General features: G+C 41.2%; 1 protein-coding gene across 1 annotated transcript in view; it reads right to left on the reverse strand.

Annotated features, from left to right (window-relative positions):
• Positions 1-1,193: 1,193 nt before the first annotated feature.
• Positions 1,194-24,856, reverse strand: part of LOC307043572 (transducin-like enhancer protein 2) — a 40,171-nt gene continuing 16,508 nt past the window's right edge. The window contains exons 3-4 of the mRNA XM_079688097.1: positions 24,235-24,298; positions 1,194-1,355 (exon numbers count right to left, since the gene is read on the reverse strand). Coding sequence (XP_079544223.1) covers positions 1,209-1,355; positions 24,235-24,298 — 211 coding nt within the window. The 3' untranslated portion in view covers positions 1,194-1,208. The remainder of the gene's footprint in view (positions 1,356-24,234; positions 24,299-24,856) is intronic.

Below are 24,856 nucleotides of genomic sequence, written 5' to 3' on the forward strand. Positions count from 1 at the left end.
TGCTTCATGCCTATGTATAAAAGATAAAAGACATGAAGATGTAAACGACAGGGTGTGCAGTGACCCCCTACAAAACCTAATAAAATCACTCATTCAGAAATCAGTGTTGAAACCACTTGTTGCTGAATCATTAGCCGCGTTCACACCGCAGTACTTTTCCCACTTTAGTTCCGATATAGTTCCGAAATGTCGCGTTCACACCAAAAAGAGCCGGAACTAAAATTAGTTAATGAGAACCTTTTTACCCCCTTTTCCGTCCCTGCTCTCTAGCAGGGACTCTCATGCGGCTCTCTTGTGAGAAAAGAGCTATATTTCTGATTAGCTGGGCGGATTGCAAACCACGCCCCGTAAAACAAACAAAAAGTGTTGTGAAGCCACCATTTTATTATCCTCGCATTAGCATTAGCATTAGCATTAGCACAGCGCAGAAACGCAGAGAGACTAACTTATGGCAACACAAAATAAAACATGGGAGCGGTGGAGATGAGGAGGTGTCAGCGTTCTGGCGATTTACTCTGAAGGCTTCAGTAGAAGCTGCTGGGAGTCCCAGCAGCTTCTACTGAAGCCAGTCCCTAACTCCGGGGACTTCCGGCCGGGGATTTTGGGCGGCAGTAGACACCGTGAAGTTGTTTGCGGCCTGCCAGTAAACCCAAAGCAGAAGAAGAAGAAGTGACGTCAGCGGCTTCATTTGCCTAATCCACCCCCAGGGATTTATTCCGGTGTGAACGCGATCTGTACTGAACTAAAGAGTTCTGATGAACTAAGTTCTCATGAACCTTTGTGGGAAAAGTACTGCGGTGTGAATGCGCCTAATCATTAGTAACAAGTAAAAGAGAGAAAAAACTCTTGGTGCTAAGTTAACTTTAGTTACAAAGATGAGTCTCTACGTTTTCCCGGCTCATCCTTAATACACAGAATTGTAAGAATAAAGAAAACACTAAGAAACAATAACAATATAAACTCCAAAAGACATGACTTATTGTTTAGTTTTTGTGGAAATATACAGGTTTCTTTTGTGTTTACCCCTACTATGGTACATGTTTGTTTTAATTTGTCGACCTTTTTTACATTTATGGAGGCCGTTAAGTCCTAACACAAAATAATAACGAGGACAGGTTCACGAAAATATAGTAAAACGGCCACCCACACAAAAAGACACACTGGAATACAATGTTTGTGTGGGTAAAATAACATTCACTTCATAACGCCTACTCAAAAAATGCAGCTTCTACGCAGAAAGTGAGACACACAAACTCACAACAAGCAGTGAGTGAAGATTGAGAAAAACTGCCAAAAACGTTCTCTCTTACCTGTTTGTGCATCTCGATGTTGAGACCGTAAGACATCTCGTAGTACTGTGGAGACAAGGAGATGGCAGAGCTTCGTTAGCATTTCATACACAGCGCACGTTAACACTCAGTCTTACACTATACCTCCCATTGAGCAGCTGTTGCTTAGTGTAGCTGCATGTGCTGCTTCTTGTCAGCGTGGATTTGATGAAAGCAAGAAAAGAGAGTGAGAAGATCGAAGACAGAGAGAGAGGGAGAGAAAGTGTGTGTGTGTCTAAAGTAAAAACACATTTGTGTGTGTCTGTGTATAGATAATGAGGTATTTATGTCTCTGGGTGAGTTTTGTGCGATTACTGTCTCTGCAGGTTTTTGTTCTTGCATTGCTGCCAAATGAGCATGCGTGTGTGTGTGTGTGTGTGTGTGTGTGTGTGTGTGTGTGTGTGTGTGTGTGTGTGTGTGTGTGTGTGTGTGTGTGTGTGTGTGTGTGTGTGTGTGTGTGTGTGTGTGTGTGTTAAAAACCTATGTACGGTGCTTATCAGAATAATGAGACTCAGTGAATGCTTGCTTAGTTCACTGTCGACTGTATGTGAGTTGTGTGTGTGATAGTGTGTGTGTGTGATAGTGTGTGTGTCTTGAGGTGTTCTGACCCACAATGTAATACAGCCTGAGTGAACATAATGCTGACAGATATTTCAAGTTCTGTGCACAAAAACCGGATCTATTTACAGCCAATTTGACCAAGAGTGCAAATTCCAGTTATCCAGTCATTATTGTAATAAAAAAAAAAATGTATGCTTCAGTAAAATAATCACCCAACAAGTTTAAAGGCCATTTGATTCAGCCTTATCCTGCTTTCATGTCACCCAGACTCACAGGTAAATACAACACATCCATCAGCAAAGAAAAGATCCGTACAGCAAAACCTACAGATGCCCCAAAACCAACACTGACATCTGTCTGATAATGACTCTATTATCTGGATTCAGTTCATTTGTTACTTTGAGTTCATATTTTGAAAGATGTTTACAAAGTTAGGAAAGCAATGTTTGTGTTGCCTTACAAATAAGACAATGATTTAATTAAACACTGCTATCGGTGGATATCCAAAGCCCAGGCATCGGGACACAGATTGATAATGTGCAAAATTGAGAACTAACTAATCTAGAAAAATGGTTCTAAGAAGGACCGGGTGTTAATGCAAACACCTGTGATCAGATGTTGCTATTGAGGCTTATCAATTTAGTAAGTTAGATTGCTGCTACTTTTGTTTACTCTTTGTCTCGCTGCACCGATGTACAAGTGTCCTGACTTGACTGCTCTGTGTGGTTACAGATGCAACAAATCACTTTTCTGTCAGAGGTGAAACAGGCCTGAACTAGGGCTGCACGATTTGGGGAAATAATCTAACTGCGATTTTTCTGACGGATATTGCGATTCAATTTGCGATATTTGTTTTTAAGAGACCCGACGGGAGTTTATTGTAAAATGCGGCCATATCTCCGGCTAGGAAGGTCGTATCAACATGCTCCCGTCTCTAGCACCCCGCAGCCCGAGCTACGAGTGAAAGAACTAAACTTACATGAAACTTCCGTTGGGTTGCTTTAAAGTCAAGCTTCAGTTTAAGACTCACCCTGTAATAGATGTAAAACATGTGGTGGAGCATTACTAACCTGACTCAGATAGTTTGTTTCACCAAACCATCTAGGAAAGCTCCATTGGAAGCCATTTGGAAAAGGGCAGGCACTTTCAAAAGCACTTGGCAGGTGATTGGATCAATCTGTCTATCACCTTCTATCATGGGCCACTTCTGATTGGTTAACAATGACTGGTACATGTGGAGCACAGCACTTCTGATTGGTGTGGATGACTGACACACAAGAAAAAGAAACAACGCAGGCTTTACGATTTGATAATTGCATCATTTTCAAATCGCGATTTTGATTTGAAATGGATTAATCGTTCAGCCCTAGCCTGAACATTTAACGAGAGAAGGCAGTGAAACTCTACCTTTAAGCGTAAGTATTGAGGCACTTTCAAAGCAGAAATGCCAGCCGATCGGGGAGTCCAAGAGGATGTTTGATCAAAATTTGAAGAACAATACTCAAGGCGTTCCTGAGACATCATGTTCTAATCCAGATAACGTTTGCAGAACATCGAGTATGATCAATAGTACAACATATCTATTTATTTATCTATTTAGATTTGTTTATCTCTGTGTGTATATTTCACACCAAACACCCCTGTATGTGTGTTTGCTAAATGTCTCGTTGTGCTACCACCTCTGCACGTGTGTGCGCGCTTGTTAAATGTGTTGTTCCCGCTCCGCTGTGTGTGTTTCAGTGTGTGTGTACATCAGTAATGTGCTGTAATGGTGTTGGTGGCGAGCTTCGTGCAGACAGCGAGGATCCGTCACCGTGACAAAGGCAGCAGCCGCCGCCGGATGAGCAGCTCTGACTGATGAGCGCGAGACTCCACTCTCTCTTCCTCTCTGTATTCTCCTGCTCATTTTCACTTCATCGCTCTCCTCTCTTCTTCTCTCCATTTATTCCTCACCTCATTCAGTCCCTTCCTCTCTCTCCTCTCTATCTTTCAGAGGCTGTCAGGTCCTCTTTTCCATCACCCCCCCCTCCCCCCCCCCCCCTCCTAGTTTTCCCCCCTTCTTCTTTTTCTGGCTGTCAGATGTTCTTTCTCTCTCCTTTTCCTGTCTCATTTTACTCTCTTTGTCAGTCTCTGTCCTTGTACGTACCAATCTGTAAAATTCAAATTCACTTTATTCTTGTGAACTTAATTGAGTACAGAACAGCCAGATTACAAAGTGCAAGGTTTACACTATATGCGTAAAAATACTTAAAAAACAAATTACTTAAAAAGAGCCCAATTCTACTTTTGGGGGTTTTACCTTTCCTATACTGTGTTATAGGTTTTAGTGCATGTAAATGGTCTGCAAAGGTTAAATTCCCAAACCTCCCTCAGACAGAGTTTCTCTCCCACACACTCCCCCCCCCCCCCCACCCCCCTGCCTGAAACGCCTCCATTGGACTCCTTTTCTTCTGATACATAGTGACATCACTATGTAACACTCACGCTTCAAATGACTAGTGCTCCAACAAATCGTGATACTAAGGGGCGGGACATTTTTAAGGGGTTGACTAATCAAAACAGAGCCGGCCAGCTAACCAATCAGAGCAGACTGGGCTCTGGTTTCAGACAGAGGGTGAAAAGAGGTGCTGCAGCACAGGCGGTATGAGAAAAATAAAGAGCTTTCTGAACATTAAAGCATGGAGACATGTCCCATTGGAGACACTACACACTAATATGAACCTGAAAATGAGAATATCATGTCCTCTTTAATACACTATTTAACATTATACACAAAATCCACGTGCATAACTACATACTATGTAATGACAATGAAAGACGATCATACTTATGCAGACTAATCATACAAAATTATCATTCTGTAGAAGATGAGGAGTTGTCTCACAATTGAATACAATATAGCGGAGAGAACTATAACAGTAAAAAGAGGCAGATATTTTTGCTACGGTTCCATGTGATGTTCCCCCTGAGGCTGTGACATGCTCAGACATATGCTTCTGTTTAAGTGGCAATGCCCAAACCTCCCTGTCACTTGTCACCGGGACAGAGCATGAGAACAATGTCTTTTCTCGGAGGAGGCGAATAACACGCGGTGTTGCCCTGCCCAGCTTCGCATTTTACATTCAAAATATTTCAGTTGCATTGCCTTGGTGGCCAAATGACACCAAACCGCAACATCCAGTGTTCAATTCAAGCTGAAGGATTTGCCCCTCTCCCTGTCACCAGTCTGACACTCCACTCTATGTATTGTGTCCGTAGAGTTTTAAAACACACTTTATTTCCCTGACTCGATGTCACTTGAACAAGCAGCAGGGTTCTCCCTTTTGTTTTGGCACTATGGCCCGACTCCAGAGAAGAGAGGGTCCTTCTTAGGCTCGATTCCCACTTTAAAATTAATAAATGGAACTCAGAGGAATGCGATATGCTTTGACAGCCAAAAGAGATTGTGTGTGTGCAGCAAAGGAGAGAAGAGACACGAGGAAATGACAACCAAACACAGCTAAGAGACTCTCATACTAAACGGAAATAAAACCAGTGCACATGAAATAGGTAAATAAAACATATTCTTTCTGTGAGACAGTAAGGCAAACACTGTATGTAATAAGTACATATAAAATCCCAAATAGCCCATGAAATCAAGAATAGAAATCCAATATTGTTCATTAAACATTTGTTGTGTGAAGAGGTGTGTGTGTGTGTGTGTGTGTGTGTGTGTGTGTGTGTGTGTGTGTGTGTGTGTGTGTGTGTGTGTGTGTGTGTGTGTGTGTGTGTGTGTGTGTGTTTTCAGTAGGTGAGGGGAAAGTTAAACCCTGAACACGGTGTAACATCGACTGCAGCAGCCTAATGTGCTCTCCCCCGTCAACATCTTTTCTTACAAAAATCTTTTTTTCTACCTTGTTTTTCCCTTCTCCCCATTACTCTCACTCTTTCTTTTTTATCTCTCCTTGTGTTTATGTATCAGCAGGATCATTTTCCTCTCTCTCTCTCTCTCTCTCTCTCCTTGTTTTTATGTATCAGCAGGATCATTTTCCTCTGTCCTTTACACAGTGTGTCTCTTCTCATTCTTTCATATCTCTCTCTCTCTCTCTCTCTCTCTCTCTCTCCTTGGCATGCTTGCTTTTTTATATTTGCCTCTCTTGTCCTTGTCGAAGTGCTTTATCTATATTTTCTCCTCCCTCTCACCTCCGCTGTGTATTTTACTCTCCCTTCTTTCTATTTCTCTCACTGACACATGCTTAAAAAATGCATTCCGAGCTTGGAATCTCTTTCACACACATACTTCACACACACCTGACATCACAAACATACATGCTTTGAATGACACACACACAACATAGGCTACTTAAGCTAGCTCTGTCTTTGGGTTTCCATGTCTGCCGCTCCTCCAGCCCTCTCAACATGAAAAATATGTGACATATCTCTTTGTTCTCCCTCCATCTCTCATCACCTCTCCATCATAACACATCACCCCCCCCCCCCCCCCCCCCCTCCCACGTCTTTTTAACTAAATTCCTGTCTGCCTCTCCTTATTAACTCTAACTCTGCCTTGCCTTGCCATTAACTCTCCCTCCTTCTCACCCATCAGCCTCTCCAACTCTCTCTCCGTTTCTCTTTTCCCCTCTCTAACATCCTCTTTTCATTTAGTATCTCGCCTTGTTTACCACTCCCCCGACAGCTGAGTGCTATCACCATGGCCCTGGTAGTTGAATACAATCTTGCGTGTGTCGCTACAAATCTCACTTCAGCAGCCGTCCTCAACATGAGCGCTGCATGCTGACATTATGGAAAGGTATGAAGTAAACCATTGGGATGATGCTCAAAGAAACATTTGTATGTATACAGTAGGATTCAACAATATATAAAGTAGTTAAAATGTACTTCACCTTCACCGATAAAATGCTTCTTACTAGTGGTGGCCAAAATCTAACATCGCAGAGTTCATTTTAAATCCAGTTAAAGGTGGGGTAGGTAATTCACTTCAGAAACAATTTTTGTTATATTCCATGGAATGTTCTTAACATCCCGATAGCAATGAATACATTAAAAAATGTCATCTGTGGAAGCCGTAGCGCTGTAAAAAGCACGACCAATCATCTGAGCCGGCCCGGCTAAAATAACTGGATGGCCTACCTGCCTGTCAGCCTTCCATCTCGTGCCCTCATTGGTCATGTGCGCGTTCGTATGTGTTGGGGGAGGGGCTCTGTGAGGAAGTCTGAAGGAAGGGGCAGATTTTTTTCGGCTGCGTACTTTCAAATTCTAACGGACTCGAGCTGGTTTCTCCATTCTTACCTACCCTACCTTTAAGTATATATCAAGACATAGGCTACTGATTGTTCTGTACATTTCATTAATATTTTTTGTTTTTTAAACATATCGCACTTCATTACATATCACAAAACAAAAGATTTTAATTAAACAGTCAAATGTAATCTCTCAAAAAGGAAGCTTTTAGGTTTCGGGTAACGATCATTTCACTTCAGTGCAAATAAATGCCAGCCTGACTTCAATCAAGACAACATAACGCTGTATAAAAAACATACACTTTACTTGTGAGTATACTAGAAGAAGTTTGACAAAAAATAGCGGACAAAATAATGTTCAAATGACTGGTTATAATATAACTAAAGTTGTTCCTATTCCTGATTGTATAACGTCATCCTCTTTCTAAATTTTTCCCCAAATGAGGTTGCCTTATGTGTCATATCGATAAACTAGAAACCATGTTGCACAATCTCTACCAGTGGACACAAACTCTACTTCTTAAATATTAGTGCAAATTTAAAACTGTCATAATGAGCTCTTTTGTGTTTGAAGTACTTTTTATCAGGCACCTTTTTCAAGTGATGAACACATGCATGAATTAACTTCCAACGTTCACAAGTGAGGGCAAAACAAGCTCCAACTATAAAGGGGTTATTCAGAGCATTAAACCTGTCACTGCACTGCCACTAAAGAGCTGCTATTGCTGATACCAATATTACAATGTGATATTTTATTGCTCCCTGCAGGATCATTTCCTCCCGCTAGCTTCCTGGTGTGAGGTCAGACAGGGAACAGTATCACCTTCAGGACAGCTTATAACAGTTAGAAGGTCGTTCTTTTTCTTAAACCTGTATTGCAGTCGTAACAATGTCAGGACTCCAAAAACCTAAAGGTGACAGGAAGCTCAAATCTGATTAGGTAATCTGGCACAGTGACACAAACTCAGTTACAGCACCACACAGATAAGTAACATGTTTTTTTCTCTGGCTAGAAATGTCTTTTTTAACTGAGCAACCAATTCAATTCCACAATTAATTATTCCAGACAAAGTTTATTTTGGAGAGGCAGAAAGGAGAAGACTTAGGGACTGAAATGTAACATTTGTCCTGTGAGTGTCAGAGGATGGGCAGCAGTAGGGCTGCTCGATTATTGCAAAAATCATAATCACGATTATTTTGGTCAATAATTGATATCACGATTATTAAATACGATTATTCATTGACTTTGAAAACGTCCATTAATTGAATTTTAAAATAAATACAAATAATAATTTGAACAGCATCTTTTTAACTGTTGATTACCCTGAACGTGTAATTGAACTGAAAAAACAATACTAAAATAAACGATACATTTATATTTAAATTTAAATAAATAATATCAAAATAATAAATACTAATAAACAAGATCATGAAATATTTTGGAGCGCACTTCAACAAGCTACTAAACATATACAAATATTGTTCTGACACCATAGTGTAAAATTCGGTACTGTAGCTTTAAGGCACCAGATAGCGCGACTCTCCTTGTGTTTTAGTTTACACAGCAAAGCCATGCAGAGCACATCGTAGCTCAGTTCTATGCCACAGATCATTTTGTTTTAATCCTTGTAGTAGATCTGTCTGTAAGTATACAAACTTACCTGTGTGCCAAGTTATGTTTCAAAAATGTGGTTTAATAGATTGTGTGGTTTCAATGTTTTAGATAAGCTAACTAGCTGCTAAGCTAACGGACATAGCTCATTCTTAGCATAGGCTGTTGATTATACTGCACTCTATTTGCATTATGTTGCACATATATTATTTCAATTGCGTAACTTGTGTTGTATTTTTCTGTTTATTCTTGCAGTTTTAACATTTCAAGCCTCAGTAAATGGTCAACTCAACAACTGTCTTCTGAGTCTTTGTTCGCTATCTGTGAAGCTATGCAGTGCGATGCATACGCAAGGGCAGAATAAATATGATAAATAAAAATAAATTAGTCTAAAATAAATGAGATCAAATAGTTTGCAGTGCACTGTCACAACCTAGCAAAGCAAATAATCGTTTTTTTCGATTGTGTTGTTTTCGTAATTGACGCAGGCCAAAATCGTAATTGCGATTAAAATACGATTAATTGCACAGCCCTAGTGAAGTGACTCTTTGTGCAGTCAGTACAGCTCTTTAGTGACACTGCTCTTTGGAAGTCTGGTCTGTAGCATAGTAACAATTGTGCTTTGTAGTCTGTGAATGTGAAAGTATGGTACAGCAACAGTTATCAGTTTGAATGCAGATGTAAACACCTTGTGACTGACAGATTACATCTCATTTCAAAGTGTACATTTGATAATAAAAGTAAGACTGGTTCGTCTCATTAATATTGTAGGTAAACAATGAAAAAAGTAGGCTCCTTCTTTTTTTACATCGTGTTTGGACATACACCGATTATGTTGCTTGCACACCGACCCATCTGTTTTGCTTTGCTTTTTTAACAGGGGCCCCTTGCTGAATATTACCCCCTCCCTATCTTCTACCTTTCCTGTTGCTCTATAATAAATAAACACAATGCTAATGCTAGGGAACCTGATGACGTTTTTGATGCAATCTGTAAAGATTTGGTTGAGCCCATGCAAAGGACGGAGCCAGGTTGAAAATAAGAGCATTCAGTGTCGTTGTCAAACCTTTCCTTGTAAAAAGTGCAGTATAATAAGTAAATAATCGGTGTGTGACAAGTTAATAACAATAGTTATTTAGTGTGTGCGTGTGTGTGTGCGTGTGCGTGTGTGTGTGTGTGTGTGTGTGTGTGTGTGTGTGTGTGTGTGTGTGTGTGTGTGTGTGTGTGTGTGTGTGTGTGTGTGTGTGTGTAGTAACAGGTGTCTGCAGCGGCTTTATCAACAGCTGCTCTGAGGTCTAAGCTGCAGCAGTGATAACAGCACTCAGTGCACAGTTGGGTTGCAGTACAGGGGTACAGTGTGTGTTTTGTCTGTTGGAGTCAGATTTTTTAAATAGGTTCATCCTCTCTTAACAGCCATACCCCACCAATTAAACCCCCCCACGCCCATCATCCTGCGCTATATAATCCCTCTGTGTGTCACAGCAGTGTGTGTGTGTGTGCGTGCGTGCGTGTGTGCGTGCGTGCATCCTGACAGAGTTGCACTAAGCCAACTGGCTGACTTTGCTTACCAAGAAGAAGAAGATTGAAGATTCAATTTATTGTCATTACGTAGTACAGGTACTATGTAACCAAACGGTTTCTCTGCATTTGAACCATCCTAGTGTTAGTAGCAGTGGGCTGCCATTATGTACGGCGCCCGGGGAGCAGTCTAGGGAACAGTGCCTTGCTCAGGGACACCTCGGTAGCACTTGGTCTTTCCGGGACTTGAACTGGTGACCTTCCATTTGCCAAGCCAAGTCCCTATGGACTTCGCCACCACCGCCCTAGAACACACAGCACTGCCCTAATCCAGAGAAGGGTAAGAGAGGTGTGTGTGTGTGTGTGTGTGTGTGTGTGTGTGTGTGTGTGTGTGTGTGTGTGTGTGTGTGTGTGTGTGTGTGTGTGTGTGTGTGTGTGTGTGTGTGTGTGTGTGTGTGTGTGTGTGTGTGTGTGTGTGTAATATTTCCCAACAAAAAGGTGACAAATGAAATGTATGTGTCACGAAACATACATTTCTTTCAAGGAAAGTGATCATACTGTACAAGTTACAAATGCTCACTGTAACTGACACCTTCTATAACTACATATCTCAGCTTTAATGGACACCTGGAAGTTGGACACTGGGAAATAAACAAAGAATTATGATTTGCAATCAAAATAAAAACATTTTTACAAGCATTAACTTGTTTTTGGTAACAAAAGATAAACCCTGGTACACCCATGGATTTGACTGATAATGTACCTTTGACATTTAGAAAGAAGGACTTTATGCTAACAATATCAACAATAAGAGAAGTGCAGCAATCTCCCTTTTCATCGCCCATTTTCTACTTTGCTGTTTGTGTTACTTTAGATGAATGAGGTTGCAGAGTAATTGTTGTTTATCTCATCGCACTGTACTGTTCCACTCTCCTGAACATATCTTATCCGCTGCTAATAACACACACAGCACTGTCATCCTCAGGGCAGACAGAAAGCGTTCCTGCGTTTCTCTCAATGAGCTGCTCTTCCTTTCTTTCTTCCTTCACTCCCGAGTTTCCCTCCTCTTTCTACTCTCCCATTCTTCAGGGAGTGTTTGCTCTCTCGTTCCCCCCTCCCTCCCTCCCTCCTCCCCCGTGGTGTTGAGAGAGTGTGAGACAACAGTGCCAGCCTCTCTCTCTCTATCTCCTGTATGCATTCTGTGAAGAACGCTGGCACACTTTAAAAATGAGCTTTAGGAAGTGTGTCTAATCCAAGGTGATTTATCTAGATGGGACGTGTGTGTGTGTGTGTGTGTGTGTGTGTGTGTGTGTGTGTGTGTGTGTGTGTGTGTGTGTGTGTGTGTGTGTGTGTGTGTGTGTGTGTGTGTGTGTGTGTGTGGGGGTGGGTGTGTGGGGGTGGGTGTGTGTGTGTGGGGGTGGGGGTGTGTGTGTGTTGCCTACATGTCGGTGCAAGCAGATTGTGTCTGCATGTATTATTTGTTTTGTGTGGGTGTGGATGTGTGTAAAAAACCTTAACAAAAGCCTTGTTCATCAGTGTCTCTGGGGTGAGCTTGTCTCTTTCATCTGCCCGCCCGCCCGCCCACCCACACACACACACACACACACACACACACACACACACACACACACACACACACACACACACACACACACACACACACACTCGTACCACTGATAAAACATTTATTAGCACGCTGCGCATACCCACATCAGATGTTAGCAGCTCTGCAGTGTGTCCTGTCAGCGAGTGACGACTAAATCAGTCACAGCAGACATTCAGACTCATTGCAGGACGTTTCATCAGAGGGAGAGACATTGAGAACTGGATGGAACTGACCTTGGATTTAAGGGTCTTTATATCTATAAAACACATGAGTACAGGATGCAATGGTGGATTATAAGTACATTTACTACATTTCTGTTCTTAAAGAGGACATAGTCTGCCCTTTCTTAGGTTAGGGACATGTCTCCATGCTTTAATGTTCAAAAAGCTCTTTATTTTTCTCATACTGCCTGTGCTGCAGCACCTCTTTTCACCCTCTGTCTGAGACCAGAGCCCAGTCTGCTCTGATTGGTTAGATGGCCGGCTCTGATTAGTCAACCCCTTAGAGATGTCCCACCCCTTAGACTATCACGTACAATGTGTTATAGTAGCGCGAGTGTTACACAGTGATGTCAATATGTTGCAAAAGTAAACAGAGGAGTCCGATGGAGGCGTTTTCAAGCAGAGGGGTGGGTAAACTAATTAAAATAAAATCCACATAGCTAAGTTTAACAATAAACTGATGAACACATTACTGCATCAATAGTTGTAAGACAATAATATTATAGATAGATGTATAACCTGAGCTAATTTCTGAATGAAGGTCTTTAACTTGTTTATACACTTTACTAATGCTACTTCTTTTAAGGGTATAACGCAATGCAGCCCATCTTCATGAACACTCCTCCTGTTTGCCTCCAGACACTCCAGACAGGTTTAAGACTCTTAAAAAGGACTCAATCCTTCCCTACATCTGGCCCCGCTTAAATCCCCTGGACAACTCCCACTATGGGATGGCAGAGCAAAGTTTAGCTCAGCCAGGACAAAAATCCCCGATCAGATTCAGCCCTCTTCATTCCTGCTTTCTTACATCAGACATTTCAACATCTTGGCTATTCTCTTATTCTTTATATTTTTAACGTATTAAACTGTACATACACTTTGTATATTGTAATATGCTCATATTCTATTTTATTTATTTATATATTTATTTCATTATATTGTAACATATTTTTACTTTAAAGGTCTCCTATTATACTGTTTTTCCCCAATATATTACAGGTCTCAGATACAGAACATGTCTCTGAAGTGTTTGGTTCCAAACACCAAACAGATCATTGCAGCATTACCCATAATCCCCTCTGTTTCAGCGCTGTTTCCAAAGTGCTGATTCTCTGTCTGGTACTTTAGATGAAATTAAGGAGCCCCTCCCCACGCCCCTCTGAGAGATATTTGGTTAAAAAGAACTCAATGGTGCTCTAGGAGGAGATTCAGGTGATAAGGTGTGGGGGGGGGTTACCTTGTTGGTGATTGGCTAATGGTGACACAAGCCAAAAAATCGGACACATGGTTATGTAGAAAAGACATGAACAAGTGCATTTTGCATGATAGGTCCCCTTTAACTTCTTGTGTTTTTTATTCATATTTTAAATATTTTTTCTTTGATCTGTAATAGACGTAATGTCACAAAACCTAATTCCCCTCTGGGTTAAATAAAGTGTTCTGATTACCTTTCCATCCAAAGGGAACGCACATTTTAAACAAATTTAGGAGCAAATGGGCGGCTGTGGCTCAGTAGATAGAGTGCTGAACTTCGAATCAGGGGGTAGCAAGTTCGAGTCCCACTGCAGTCAGCATGTCGTTGTGTCCCTGAGACACTTCACCCCAAATTGCTCCTGTGGGGATTGTCCACAGTATTGAGTATTTAAGTCGCTTTGGATAAAAGTGTCTAATAAATGACATGTATTGTAATGAAAATCTGCAAAATAAATAGCAAATAAATGCTTGTTTCCATATATGTGATTATCAGCCGTTGGTTCATCAAGGTAAACATTAAGCAGCACTAATCTCATTGCAGATAACGAAGGCGCAACAAGATGATGTGATGAGAAACTCTGGAAATACGACATCTGTGTTTGTTTTAACGATTCATGTGAGGAAGTTCTGTGAGCAGCGATGAGACGACGGTTTTAATTTGACGCTTTCATTAAAAGAGATCCTTGATATTGAAGTCTAATGCTTCATTTGCGACATGTATTTGTTAAATCTGTTTCCATTGCACTTTAGCACTATTGACTTTAGCTCATCCACAAACTGTTCCAATGCTTACCCCAGAATAAATAACATTAAAGGGATATTTCTTCTTTTTTTTTTTTATGTGCCTGAAAACAGGTGGATGAGACGCACCTTCTGTCTATTCAAGCTCTCCTCCATCTCCATTACTTGTATCATGCTCGCACAAAGTGCCCCTTTCTGTGTTTGATGTGTTTCTTCTCGGTTTCTCTTCTCCCTCCCTTTCCTCCGATGTCCTTGTTATGTTTTACTTTTTTTCTGCCAATGCCCTCGTGCCCTCTCTGTCTCTCATATTTCTCTTTCATCTCTGTCTCTTATGCTCACTCTTTTCTCTCCATATCTCACTGTCCCCATCTCTCTCCTCACTTGCCTTATTACTTCTATTCTCCCCCTTCATTTTTCTCTCTCTCTCTCTCCCTTTTTCTGACCCCTCCCTCCCCCTTTCTGAAGCAGTTTGTGACTGTAATGCAGCTGAAGAGAACACAGTGTGTCAGCCCGAATCAGACAGATGAGCTGGGAGCCAAGTAAGAGGCTGAGAGCAGCGCATTAATCCACACACACACACACACACACACACACACACACACACACACACACACACACACACACACACACACACACACACACACACACACACACACACACACACACACACACACACACACACACACACACACACACACACACACACACACACACACACACACACACACACACACACACACACACACACACACACACTTCTTCTCTGCCTGAGGGGCAGTACTGAACGGACGACATACACAGATATAGGCTGTGTACACACACACACACACACACACACACGCACACGCACACACACACACTTCTTCTCTGCCTGAGGGGCAGTACTGAACGGACGACATACACAGATATAGGCTGTACAACCACACAGACTCATAATCACACACACACACACACACACACACACACACACACACACACACACACACACACACACACACACACACACACTGTCCCAAAAAATATCCGCATGGCAGGCATGAGACAAAACACTGCAGCTATGATCTGGTTAAATCAAGTTTAAATATAAAAATAAAAAGCATAATAGGCATTTGAATTGAATTCACTAAAATATATATATTATTATAAATCAATAAACACAATCAGTTGTTGTGCTACTCTGTTAGATTACTTTTTTGACCAATGACAACTTGTTTTAAATGACAGTGAGAAGAAGAAAGAAGAGAGGCCTTATTTCTTATGTTGTGATATTAAGTGGTACGATTGTGGTGAGGTTACCAAGTTATATTCAAATAAAGTTGATAAGCTGTCACAATTTCAACTGGAGACTTAAAGTAAAACTCATTGAGACAATTATCACAAAGCAAAAACAGGAAGTATGTCATAGTCACTGATGGTAGTGTATCAGGTTTGAATCATGAGCTATTCCTCAAATCCACCGGCACTTATAATGCATGATGGAGGTTTGCATAAGATCACATATGTCAGTCATTTACTCTCCACTAATGATGCCCACTTTTCAAAAAGAGATAACACAGCAGTTTAATTATAAAAAAGGCAGCAAACCATTTTACCTTAATTCCTAATTATTCCCTCTATGGAGTCAAATCAAAAACACTCACACACACATTACTTCTGCGATGGTTTTGTGTCATATTAATTGATGGTACGTTTCTTCATGTTTGAACAGTACAGCAGTTTAAAATGTCAAATGAAAAGTGACAGTATTATTGCCTACACTCACCCTGCTCAACAACCCACATAAATAAAGTGTTTCCTCCCGTCTTTATTGTGTATCATCAAGTTTGATACAACTATATTTTGTCTCTTGCAGACAGCATGGTTGTTCGTTAACAGCACACCCCCTGCAGCGCCTGTGGGCCTCACTTTAACACACACACACACACAAAACACACACAGTGATGGAGAAGCCAACTAATGTGATTTCCGCCTGCGAGCTGTCACCCTCCAGTAGACATTCCTTCTTTACACAGTCCTCTCCCCCATAAGAGTTTTCTCTTGTTTTTGACAGAATGAGAGAAAGTCTGCTAACAGTCAAGAGGGGAAAAAAGGGATTATAAAGACATTTTGTACTTGTAGGGTTGGGCAATATCGTGAAGGGTTATTTTATTTCCCCATGTGTTATTAATAAATTGTTCAATTGGTTCAAATGTCTGTAGTCATATAAACAGAGCTCTTCCTTGTATAGATTTGGCAAAGCGATATGGCAAAAGAGATTAGGTGTGAAAAACTACTGCGGTAGGAACAGCATTGTTAAAATCTCTACCAATTGAAACATTGCGCAGTGTATCTTTTTCACATTGCCCAATTCTAGTTCTCTAAAAAAAAAAAAAGGGGGTGCAACTGAACCTAATGTATGACTTCAAGACCCCATTTACGCGCAAACGCATATGAAACGCAAACGAACCGAATACGATATCAAAAAAGTCTTCCGTTCACACGAGACAGCTCGAAAGCGCTGGAGACGCTGTAGTACATACACCACAAGCAGCGAAGAAGATCCCCGAGCATGGTTGCCATGGTTGCCCTTCTGTTTATGCCCCGCGGTGGATTTAGCAACATGTAGTTCATGTAATTCTCCATGTCCACTTATTGCTGATGGTTGTGGTAGAGGAGCTGTAGGTTTTGCACTAACATCTGTAGCATGGTCAGTAGCACTAGCTACTGACCATGCTACAGCAGTGAGAAGCAGAGGTGGGGCTATGGCTAGTTCATCGTTATCCGGCGTACACGCAGAGCCGTTTGCCCCCCCCCCCAGAGCGTTCCGTTTGCAGATCTATCCACCTTGGGACCCGTTATCGTTTGCGGGGTCGAACGAACGGGCTATACGCGCGAGAAAAGTAGCAGATACAACCGTTTGCGTTCTCGTGTAAACAGCACCTAAAGCCTTCACTCATGCAGTAAGTGTGAAAGAAGTTCTTGAAGCAATTACCTTCAGGATGCTGGGGACTGGAAACGGATGTCTTATAACACTGAAGGTTTATCTTAAGATGACTCAGATGAGTAAAGTGACTCCACAAATCTTATGAAAAGCAAGACATAGCATCACCATTACTGTCTCCTATTTTCTATCTCTTTACCTTGTATGCCAGAGAACATTTTGTTAGTCTATCCGGCTGGAGCGCTAACCAATAGGAGTGTGTTGGGGAGAGAAACTCCCTGTGGAGGAAACTTTGGGATATTAACCTTTGCATGCACACTAACCGACAGTATATAACACACTACAGGAAAGGGAAAACCCCCAAAAGCATAATAGGGCCCCTTTTAATATAATGTATAATTAGTGTATACTCATAGAGAGGAATTAACTCAACAACAAGGCCATTCTCAAGGTTTCCCCATTTCAAGGTCAGCAAAACTCACTACATCTAGGTAGTGGGGTAAACAAAGGAGATAAGAGGTTGACATGAAAGGTGTTATTATTAGATCAAAATGTTATCTTTTGGGGATTTATGATGCAAGACAGCGTTTGTATCTCCTCTTCCTTCACACTACGTTGAGCCTCGTGTTTTCTGTATCTGCTCTTTGCAGTGTTCAACCTTAAAGGCCAGCAGGGGTGAGCGCGGCTCTGCAGGCGGGAGACTTGCTTGCACTTTGTGTCGAAGCATGTGACCGACACGTCTTCGCCCCCTCCCCCCTTTGATTAGCCGGGGCTACAATGCAACCTTATTTAAAAATACACAGAGGAATTCCAGGGGAGCAGTGAAATCGGAGAGCCATGAATTATAAATACAACAGGAGGAGAAAAGCAAGACGCCTACAGACACTCGCGGTGTGTGTGTGTGTGTGATTCGATGTTTGCGTGTGTGCAGCTATCACTAAAGATACACTGTGCCAATGTCTCTCCACATCGACAAAGAAAATGAGTCAGTGTAGTACAGAAGCCAACATAAAACATATATTCCATCCAAAAAGATACAGAGACTGCCAAACACACCATCTCTAAACCTGCCTCTGCTGTTTTACTGCAGCAACACTGAGAAGGTTATGGCATCATCTCTCCAAGCATGAAATGTGTAAAACCAACTCATTGCCAGCTATAGAATTAAAGTAGTGAGGAACACAAACTTTCAGAGAGAGAAAAAGTTTACAGGAGAAAAATAAACTAACACCTACCGATACTTGGCTTACTTCAGCCTTTTGCTCTTTGCTAAGTTTGAGTCACATCCTCTCAAAAAGGTGCAAAACTATTCAACGTAAAGAAAGTCTTTCAGGTCAAGATTTTCAGGTTATTTGCCTCTGAGGAAATCACACGCCTACAGCAGTCATGGTTTATTTGTGACAAGAATAATGTGCAAGTAAGCAAGTTGTGACAAGATGGCTGATGATCTGACAACATTGGCCCTTTCTCTAAGGGAACAAAGATAAAGACAGTGCCAAATGCAACAAGTCTTCCAACATGTCGTCCTGGGAGGCTATAGTGCCATGTACAAGCGAGTTCTGGTTCGGGTCTGATGTCCTCATAATTTGCTGCACTATAGTTGGGGTTAAGTAAGAATAAAACTCAAAAACTGTTGTGTCAGGATGGTGGAGACATTTTGTTTTGGGTTCAAATGTCTTCTTGATTAAGGTTAGAAAACAACCAGGGAGGGTCGAATGACAACAAGATGGACTGTCTGTACGAAACTGGAGTCCTTAACCTAGATACATACGTTGCATTTGACCACTTCTGGTTCCTTTGCTGAGAAGTAAAGGTTTTTTTAACGTGTTTGTGTTTAGAAGCCTGAAATGATTTTGATCTAGGACATCAAACACATCAGTAAATATCTCACTTGTGAATGTCAAAAGCTTCTTCATGTCATAAAAACAGCAATTGCTAACAAGTGACTTAATAAACTACAAATGTCATCATGCTTTCACAAGTCCACCGTTAGCTTAGCCGTGGTGATGCGCAGAAATGGGACTGTGATGTGGTTTGTTCAAAAAATTATTATCTGCGAAATATATGATATACCAAGATGCTAACCTTCGGGGTCAACCTACAAAAATATGCCACCCCTGCACCACTCTATACTTCCTCATTTCAAAAACACCATAACAATGAAAAATGTAGTTAAAAGATTGTCAATTTACAGAGCAAATATAAGTTTTCTAAATCATCATATCCAGGGTATATGCAGGAATCCTGAATAAGTAATTTTCGGACTATAAGCCGCGCCTTTTTTCCAATTTTTCGACCCTGCGGTTTATATAACGTTGCGGCTAATCTATGGATTTTTACAGCTAACGGCCACTAGGGGACCTCCTAAATCTATGGATTTTACAGGTTACAGTCCACCACCTTTAACTCTATGGGCTCTATGGTCCGCGGACCCCCACCTTTAAGCGGCTGCTCTAGCAGGAAAAGCTGGAGGCCGGAAAAGAGTGAGACAGGTAGCGCGCAAAAGTAAAAGTGGAACCGAGAGTGGTACGAGAGACAGAACGAGAGCAAGACAGACAGACATTACGAGAGCGAGACAGTTTGTGCAAAGGTGTTAAACGTGCGCTGGGAGCGCACCGTTTAAGATCGAAAGTTGAAACGTTTGTGTGTCTGAAACGCTATGTGATACAGTACAGTTTACACAGCACATGTTCTGTAGCTACTATTGCACTAAATGCTAACACTTGAATACGTTATGCAAATATGCAACTTGTTTGTTGAAATGTTAATAAATGGGAGCTTCCTCAAACAGCCATCTCTTTCCCGACAATCCCCTCTGTGCACGAACCCTTACATATGGTAATTAAACATTAAAACACCTGCGGCTTATAGTCCAGTGCGGCTTATAGTCCGAAAATTAGGGTACACAGAATCACACTACACACCTACGCAATGATTACATTCAGGCAGACTGTAGAATACAAGCTCTTTGGACAATTGATATACTTATTGAAAACAAGCTACAAAATGTAACACCTTGGGAAATGCCGTTTAATACTTTTTAATATCCTTCATTTTCGCTAAACTTAATACTTTTTAAGACCCCGCGGACACCCTGATATCGTCTTGGGTGTTTCAGCTTTCACATCCGCATGCATTAGCTTTAATTACCCTGTTTCACCATCTCCCTACTTTCCAAACCCTGACCCCTGTATATTAAACAGGCTGAACTGAGCAGTGGAGGCAGTAGCAGTGCAGTGTAGAAACAGGCCTGAGTGTGGATGACAGGCCTAACAAGCTAAATATAGCCTTCTGGGTTATCTCCTCTGTGGGCGCAGCCAGTCCGTTGTTGCTTCACATTATTTACGTGTCTGTGCGTGGTGCACCCGCTCTCTCTTCCCCTCTCTATCTCTCTTTCTTTCATTTCACGCCCCCCCACACAAACACATCGCTATCTCTTTCTCTCGCTCTGTGTTGCATATAGTCTCCTTTCTCTCTCTCCATTTCATCCTTTCACAGCATCTGTTTTCACCCTCCCTCTCTTCTCTCTTCTCTCTTCTCTCCCTTGGTATCTCATTTTGTCTCTCTTATTCCTTTTCAGCTTTTCCTTTCCCCTCTCTATCCCTCCATATCTCCTCTATCACTCCCTCCCTCCCCTATTTCATTCTCTTTATCTCTGCGTCCCTTTGTATCTTTCCCTCCCTCAGCTGCTCCCTGTTTTTCTTTCTATCTGACACTCTCTGAGCCTTTTTTCCTCTCAAGCTATCTTTCCCTTTGAGCCTCTCTTTCCCTCCTCTATCTCTCTCCATTTTTCTCTTCCTCTCATTTCTGAGCCATGCCCATGAAGCTGCATAGCACTGTGTAAGCCGTCCACTACAGAACAGTCAGCCCCAGTTCAAATAATACAGCCTGGAGTGCGAACCGCCTGCTATGCTAACATACAGTACATGGATGTGGCATCTGCACCTGAAGCGAAATGAACTTACACACAACATAACGCAGAAGACGCTCTCGTGCTTATCTCTTACTCTTTAGTTTACCAACAGTGCAGGGGACTCAAAGGCCATGACATTTAATATGCACAAAGTTTGATCAAATGTCTTCCATAGCCTCTGTCCAAGGAAAGATACACAGTTGCATGCGAAGAATGTGGATGTGAGTCTGTTCTCATTGTTGCCCTGCTGCACTGTAGTCGTGTGAAACCACTGCTAAAATGGGGAGTGTCTGACTTTAGGTACGTGCTAATGTTATTCTATTTTACATGTAAATAGTGTACTTCTTACTAGGGCTGCTCAATTAATCGTATTTTAATCGCAATTACGATTATGGCTTGCAACGATTACGAAAACAACGTAATCGAAATAAAACTATTTTTTTTTTATTATTACTTTTTTCTTTTTTTTGGGTTTTTCAGTTGAATTATACTTAAAGTTCAGGATAATCAACTGTTAAAAAAATACTGTTCAAAAAAAATTCTCCAATAAATTGACGTTTTCAAAGTAAATGGATAATCGTTTTTAATAATCGTGATATCAATTATTGACCCAAATAATCGAGATTATGATTTTTGCCATAATCGAGCAGCCCTACTTCTTACACGTTGACCTGCACATTGGTCAATTGCAACATTCTCTTGCACTATTTTCTTTCTGTTCTGTTTCTTTCTTGCACTATATGACTTGAGCTTTTCATTGCCATAACTTGACAGCAGCTACTCTGCATATGACCAAATCTGGGTGTTTTTGATATAGCTGTGGTTTTTTGGAAGGTTTTCTTTGTGTGTGTTCTGCTCTGTATCATTATGTGCACATGTTTCTTCCAGTACCAATTTGAGAAGCATAGTGAGGATATTTTTATAAAGATAGGTTGGTTTGACTAGTCATTCTGTTTTGAAAAGGACCCGTTGAAGGTGAGTTTATAAATCCTAAAAAGAAACCTGGCTTTTTGAGATTTTGAATTTGACAAGTAGAGATGCACCCGCTAGTCTCATATTTGCATGATGATTTCATGTTGAGCAGCACACAGTGGCACAAAAACTCACACGCACGACATGCAACAACACTGAGGCAACTGCGGCACACAGTACGCTTCACACACACACTTGTCATCATGTCGTCGGTGTTGAAGTTCTTCAGCACGAGTGAAGAAGTCATAAAGCTCGCAACTTGTAACACCTGCAAGTTCAAAATAAACCGAGGAGGAAGTGTGGCTCGGTATGGTTGCAATGTGGGTGGCATGTTCAAATAAAAAAAGATGTTTGGCTTTCCAAAAAAACACATTACAACGTTACCATGCCAACTGGTTGAAAGTCGGATAAGTTTCCTTCTAAAAACATTTGAAACAGCTGTGTTGTTATTTAGTTTTGTTGCAACTGTTTTATTCCGGGAACATTTATTTTGAGATTAGTTTGAGTGAGAGGTCGCAGGTACAGCAAAACTTCATAAAAAAAGTTTTTGTATCAGCCAAGAAAAATGTAATCTCTACTTTTAAGTGTACCTTTGTTATTTTTGTGAAACGACGCCCACTTTGGTCACAAGCACTGATTAAAGTAGCCCAATTATGCTAATCTTCAGGTTCATATTTGTATGTTGTGCCTACTGTGACACGCTTACATGCTTTAATGTTCAAAAAGTGATTTATTATTTGATCACTTGTAAAATATTTTAAACACACCATTTGTAAAGTATTAATGTTATGATATTATCAAACAGTGCATTTGATTATATAGTCAAACTGTGATTTGACAGGTTTTGATTTAATCAGGCACTTAATGCCAGTCATTACAGGAATTAGGATAAGTTGGGGCCTGAGGAATAACATAATGGTAGATCCTCACAGGAAGAGAAGAACAAGTGTGTGTTTGTGAAGATGAATGGACGTGTGTGTGTATCTCCTGTGTGTTTGTGTGTGAGTGTTGTATCTGTTATCTGCTGTCTGTCTTCCTGTCTGTCTGTGTGTGCTTCTTTATCCGTGTGTCTGCCCGCCTCTCTCTCTCACACTCAGTCTGTTTGTCCATATATCTGCCTGTCTGCCTCTCTCTCTCTCCATCTGTGTGTCTATCTAGCTTACGGCCCTGATCCCGCCTGCTCTCCCAGGTTTATGAAATGCGAGCAGCTTAGCAGATGGTGCATATCGTATTCTGGTCGGCTCTGTGTTGGTTTTGTACCACAGACGAAGGCTTACGATACATGTGAGCCTTTAGTCGCTCAGACACACCGACGCAGAGGGAGCTCGGGCTGTTAGCGCACGAGAGAAAACAAAAAGACGAAGCCGAGACTGGAGTAGGGGGAACAAACGGGAAATTATATGGATAAAAGAAGAAGTTGGTTTAAGAGGAAAGTTTTAAGGGAGCAAGATAAAAAAAAGTGTGCAAGGAACCAAAATACTAGCTCAGTAGTGGTTTGTGCAACTTTTAACATTTTAAATGATATGCTATTACACATATTCAAAAGTGTATACAAATACAAAATAACATGTTTTTCAAAGAAGATAATGATCAGTTATTAAAGCAGCCCTATTATGCTCATTTTCAGGTTTCACATTTGTATTGTGTGTGTGTCTCTATGGTGACATGTCTCCATGCTTTAATGTTCAAAAAGCTCTTTATTTTGCTCATACTGCCTCTTTTCACCCTCTGTCTGAAACCAGAGCCCAGTCTGCTCTGATTGGTTAGCTGGCCCGGCTCTGTTGTGATTGGTCAACCGCTTAGAGATGTCCCGCCCCTTAGCCTATCACGTACAATGTGTTGGAGCGCTAGCCAATAGAAGCGGGAGTGTTACATAGTGATGTCATTATGTTCCAGAAGTAAGTACAATGGAGGCATATATCACACTACAGGAAAGGGAAAAACCCCAAAAAGCGTAATGGGGCCCCTTTAAATATAATAGTGTTTTTTCAAAGTTGTTTTTAAGCCACACGTCAGTTCAATATGACTCAAACGTTAACATCTGTTTTGGAAATGTCTATTGCCTTGGGGTTGTTTGTTTTTATAAACAGCACATTGATGTGAACGGAATGAGAAGTTGAAGCAGAGAAGAGAAAAATGTATCTTGAGAGAGAAGAGCCAACAGATCTTTTACTCCTGAATGACACTAAATATACACTAAAGGCAGCAAAAAAAACTAAGCGCAGACTCAATTCCCCTGATTGCAACTCCTATGTAAGAACCCATCAGACTCTGTTCAGAGGTTCTGATTGGCCCAGACACATAAGAAATTCCAAATACAGTTGTGGTAAAGGTCTGATTGGACTCACCATGATGTAGTGCCTCTGCATCTCCGTCTTCTCACTGGCCAGCTTCTCACACTCCAGTTTCAGGCTGCACAAGGACGGAGGAAGGACACACGTGGATTAAATGGTGTATTTAAATCCACTGAAGTGAATTATAATTTCCACAGGATATTTGCAGAGGTCAAACCGAGTTTAATGCTGTGTAAGGATACCTAAAAAATATTCTCAGGCTACCTATTACTGCTAAAAGTGACACTGGAAGATATCACCTTCATGGAAGCAAATGCCAGCAGGGTGTGTGTTTTATTCCCCTCTACAATTCATCACACGTCCATGTGAGGTCAGTTTCATAAGTGCTTCTGTGTCTAGTTATATTCGTCATGTGTACATTGGTGAGTTTATATAAGAGTACTGTCAGTGAGCCCAAAAGGGTCCTGATAAAGTTTTGCATGTCATGTCAGTTTGCTTTTTCAATGCATCTCGTCCAAGTGTGGTATAGTACATACAAAGCACTTTCAAATGTGTTTCTACTGCATATTGTATGATAAAAAGAAAGTGAATAAACGATTCTTTATACCAGCCACTGCTTTGTGATGACAAGAAACTGTAATGTGCTAACGATGGACAAAGAGGATGTGATACTATT

The sequence above is a fragment of the Notothenia rossii genome (assembly GCF_949606895.1).
Source record: "Notothenia rossii genome assembly, chromosome: 1".
Taxonomy (NCBI): Eukaryota; Metazoa; Chordata; class Actinopteri; order Perciformes; family Nototheniidae; genus Notothenia; species Notothenia rossii.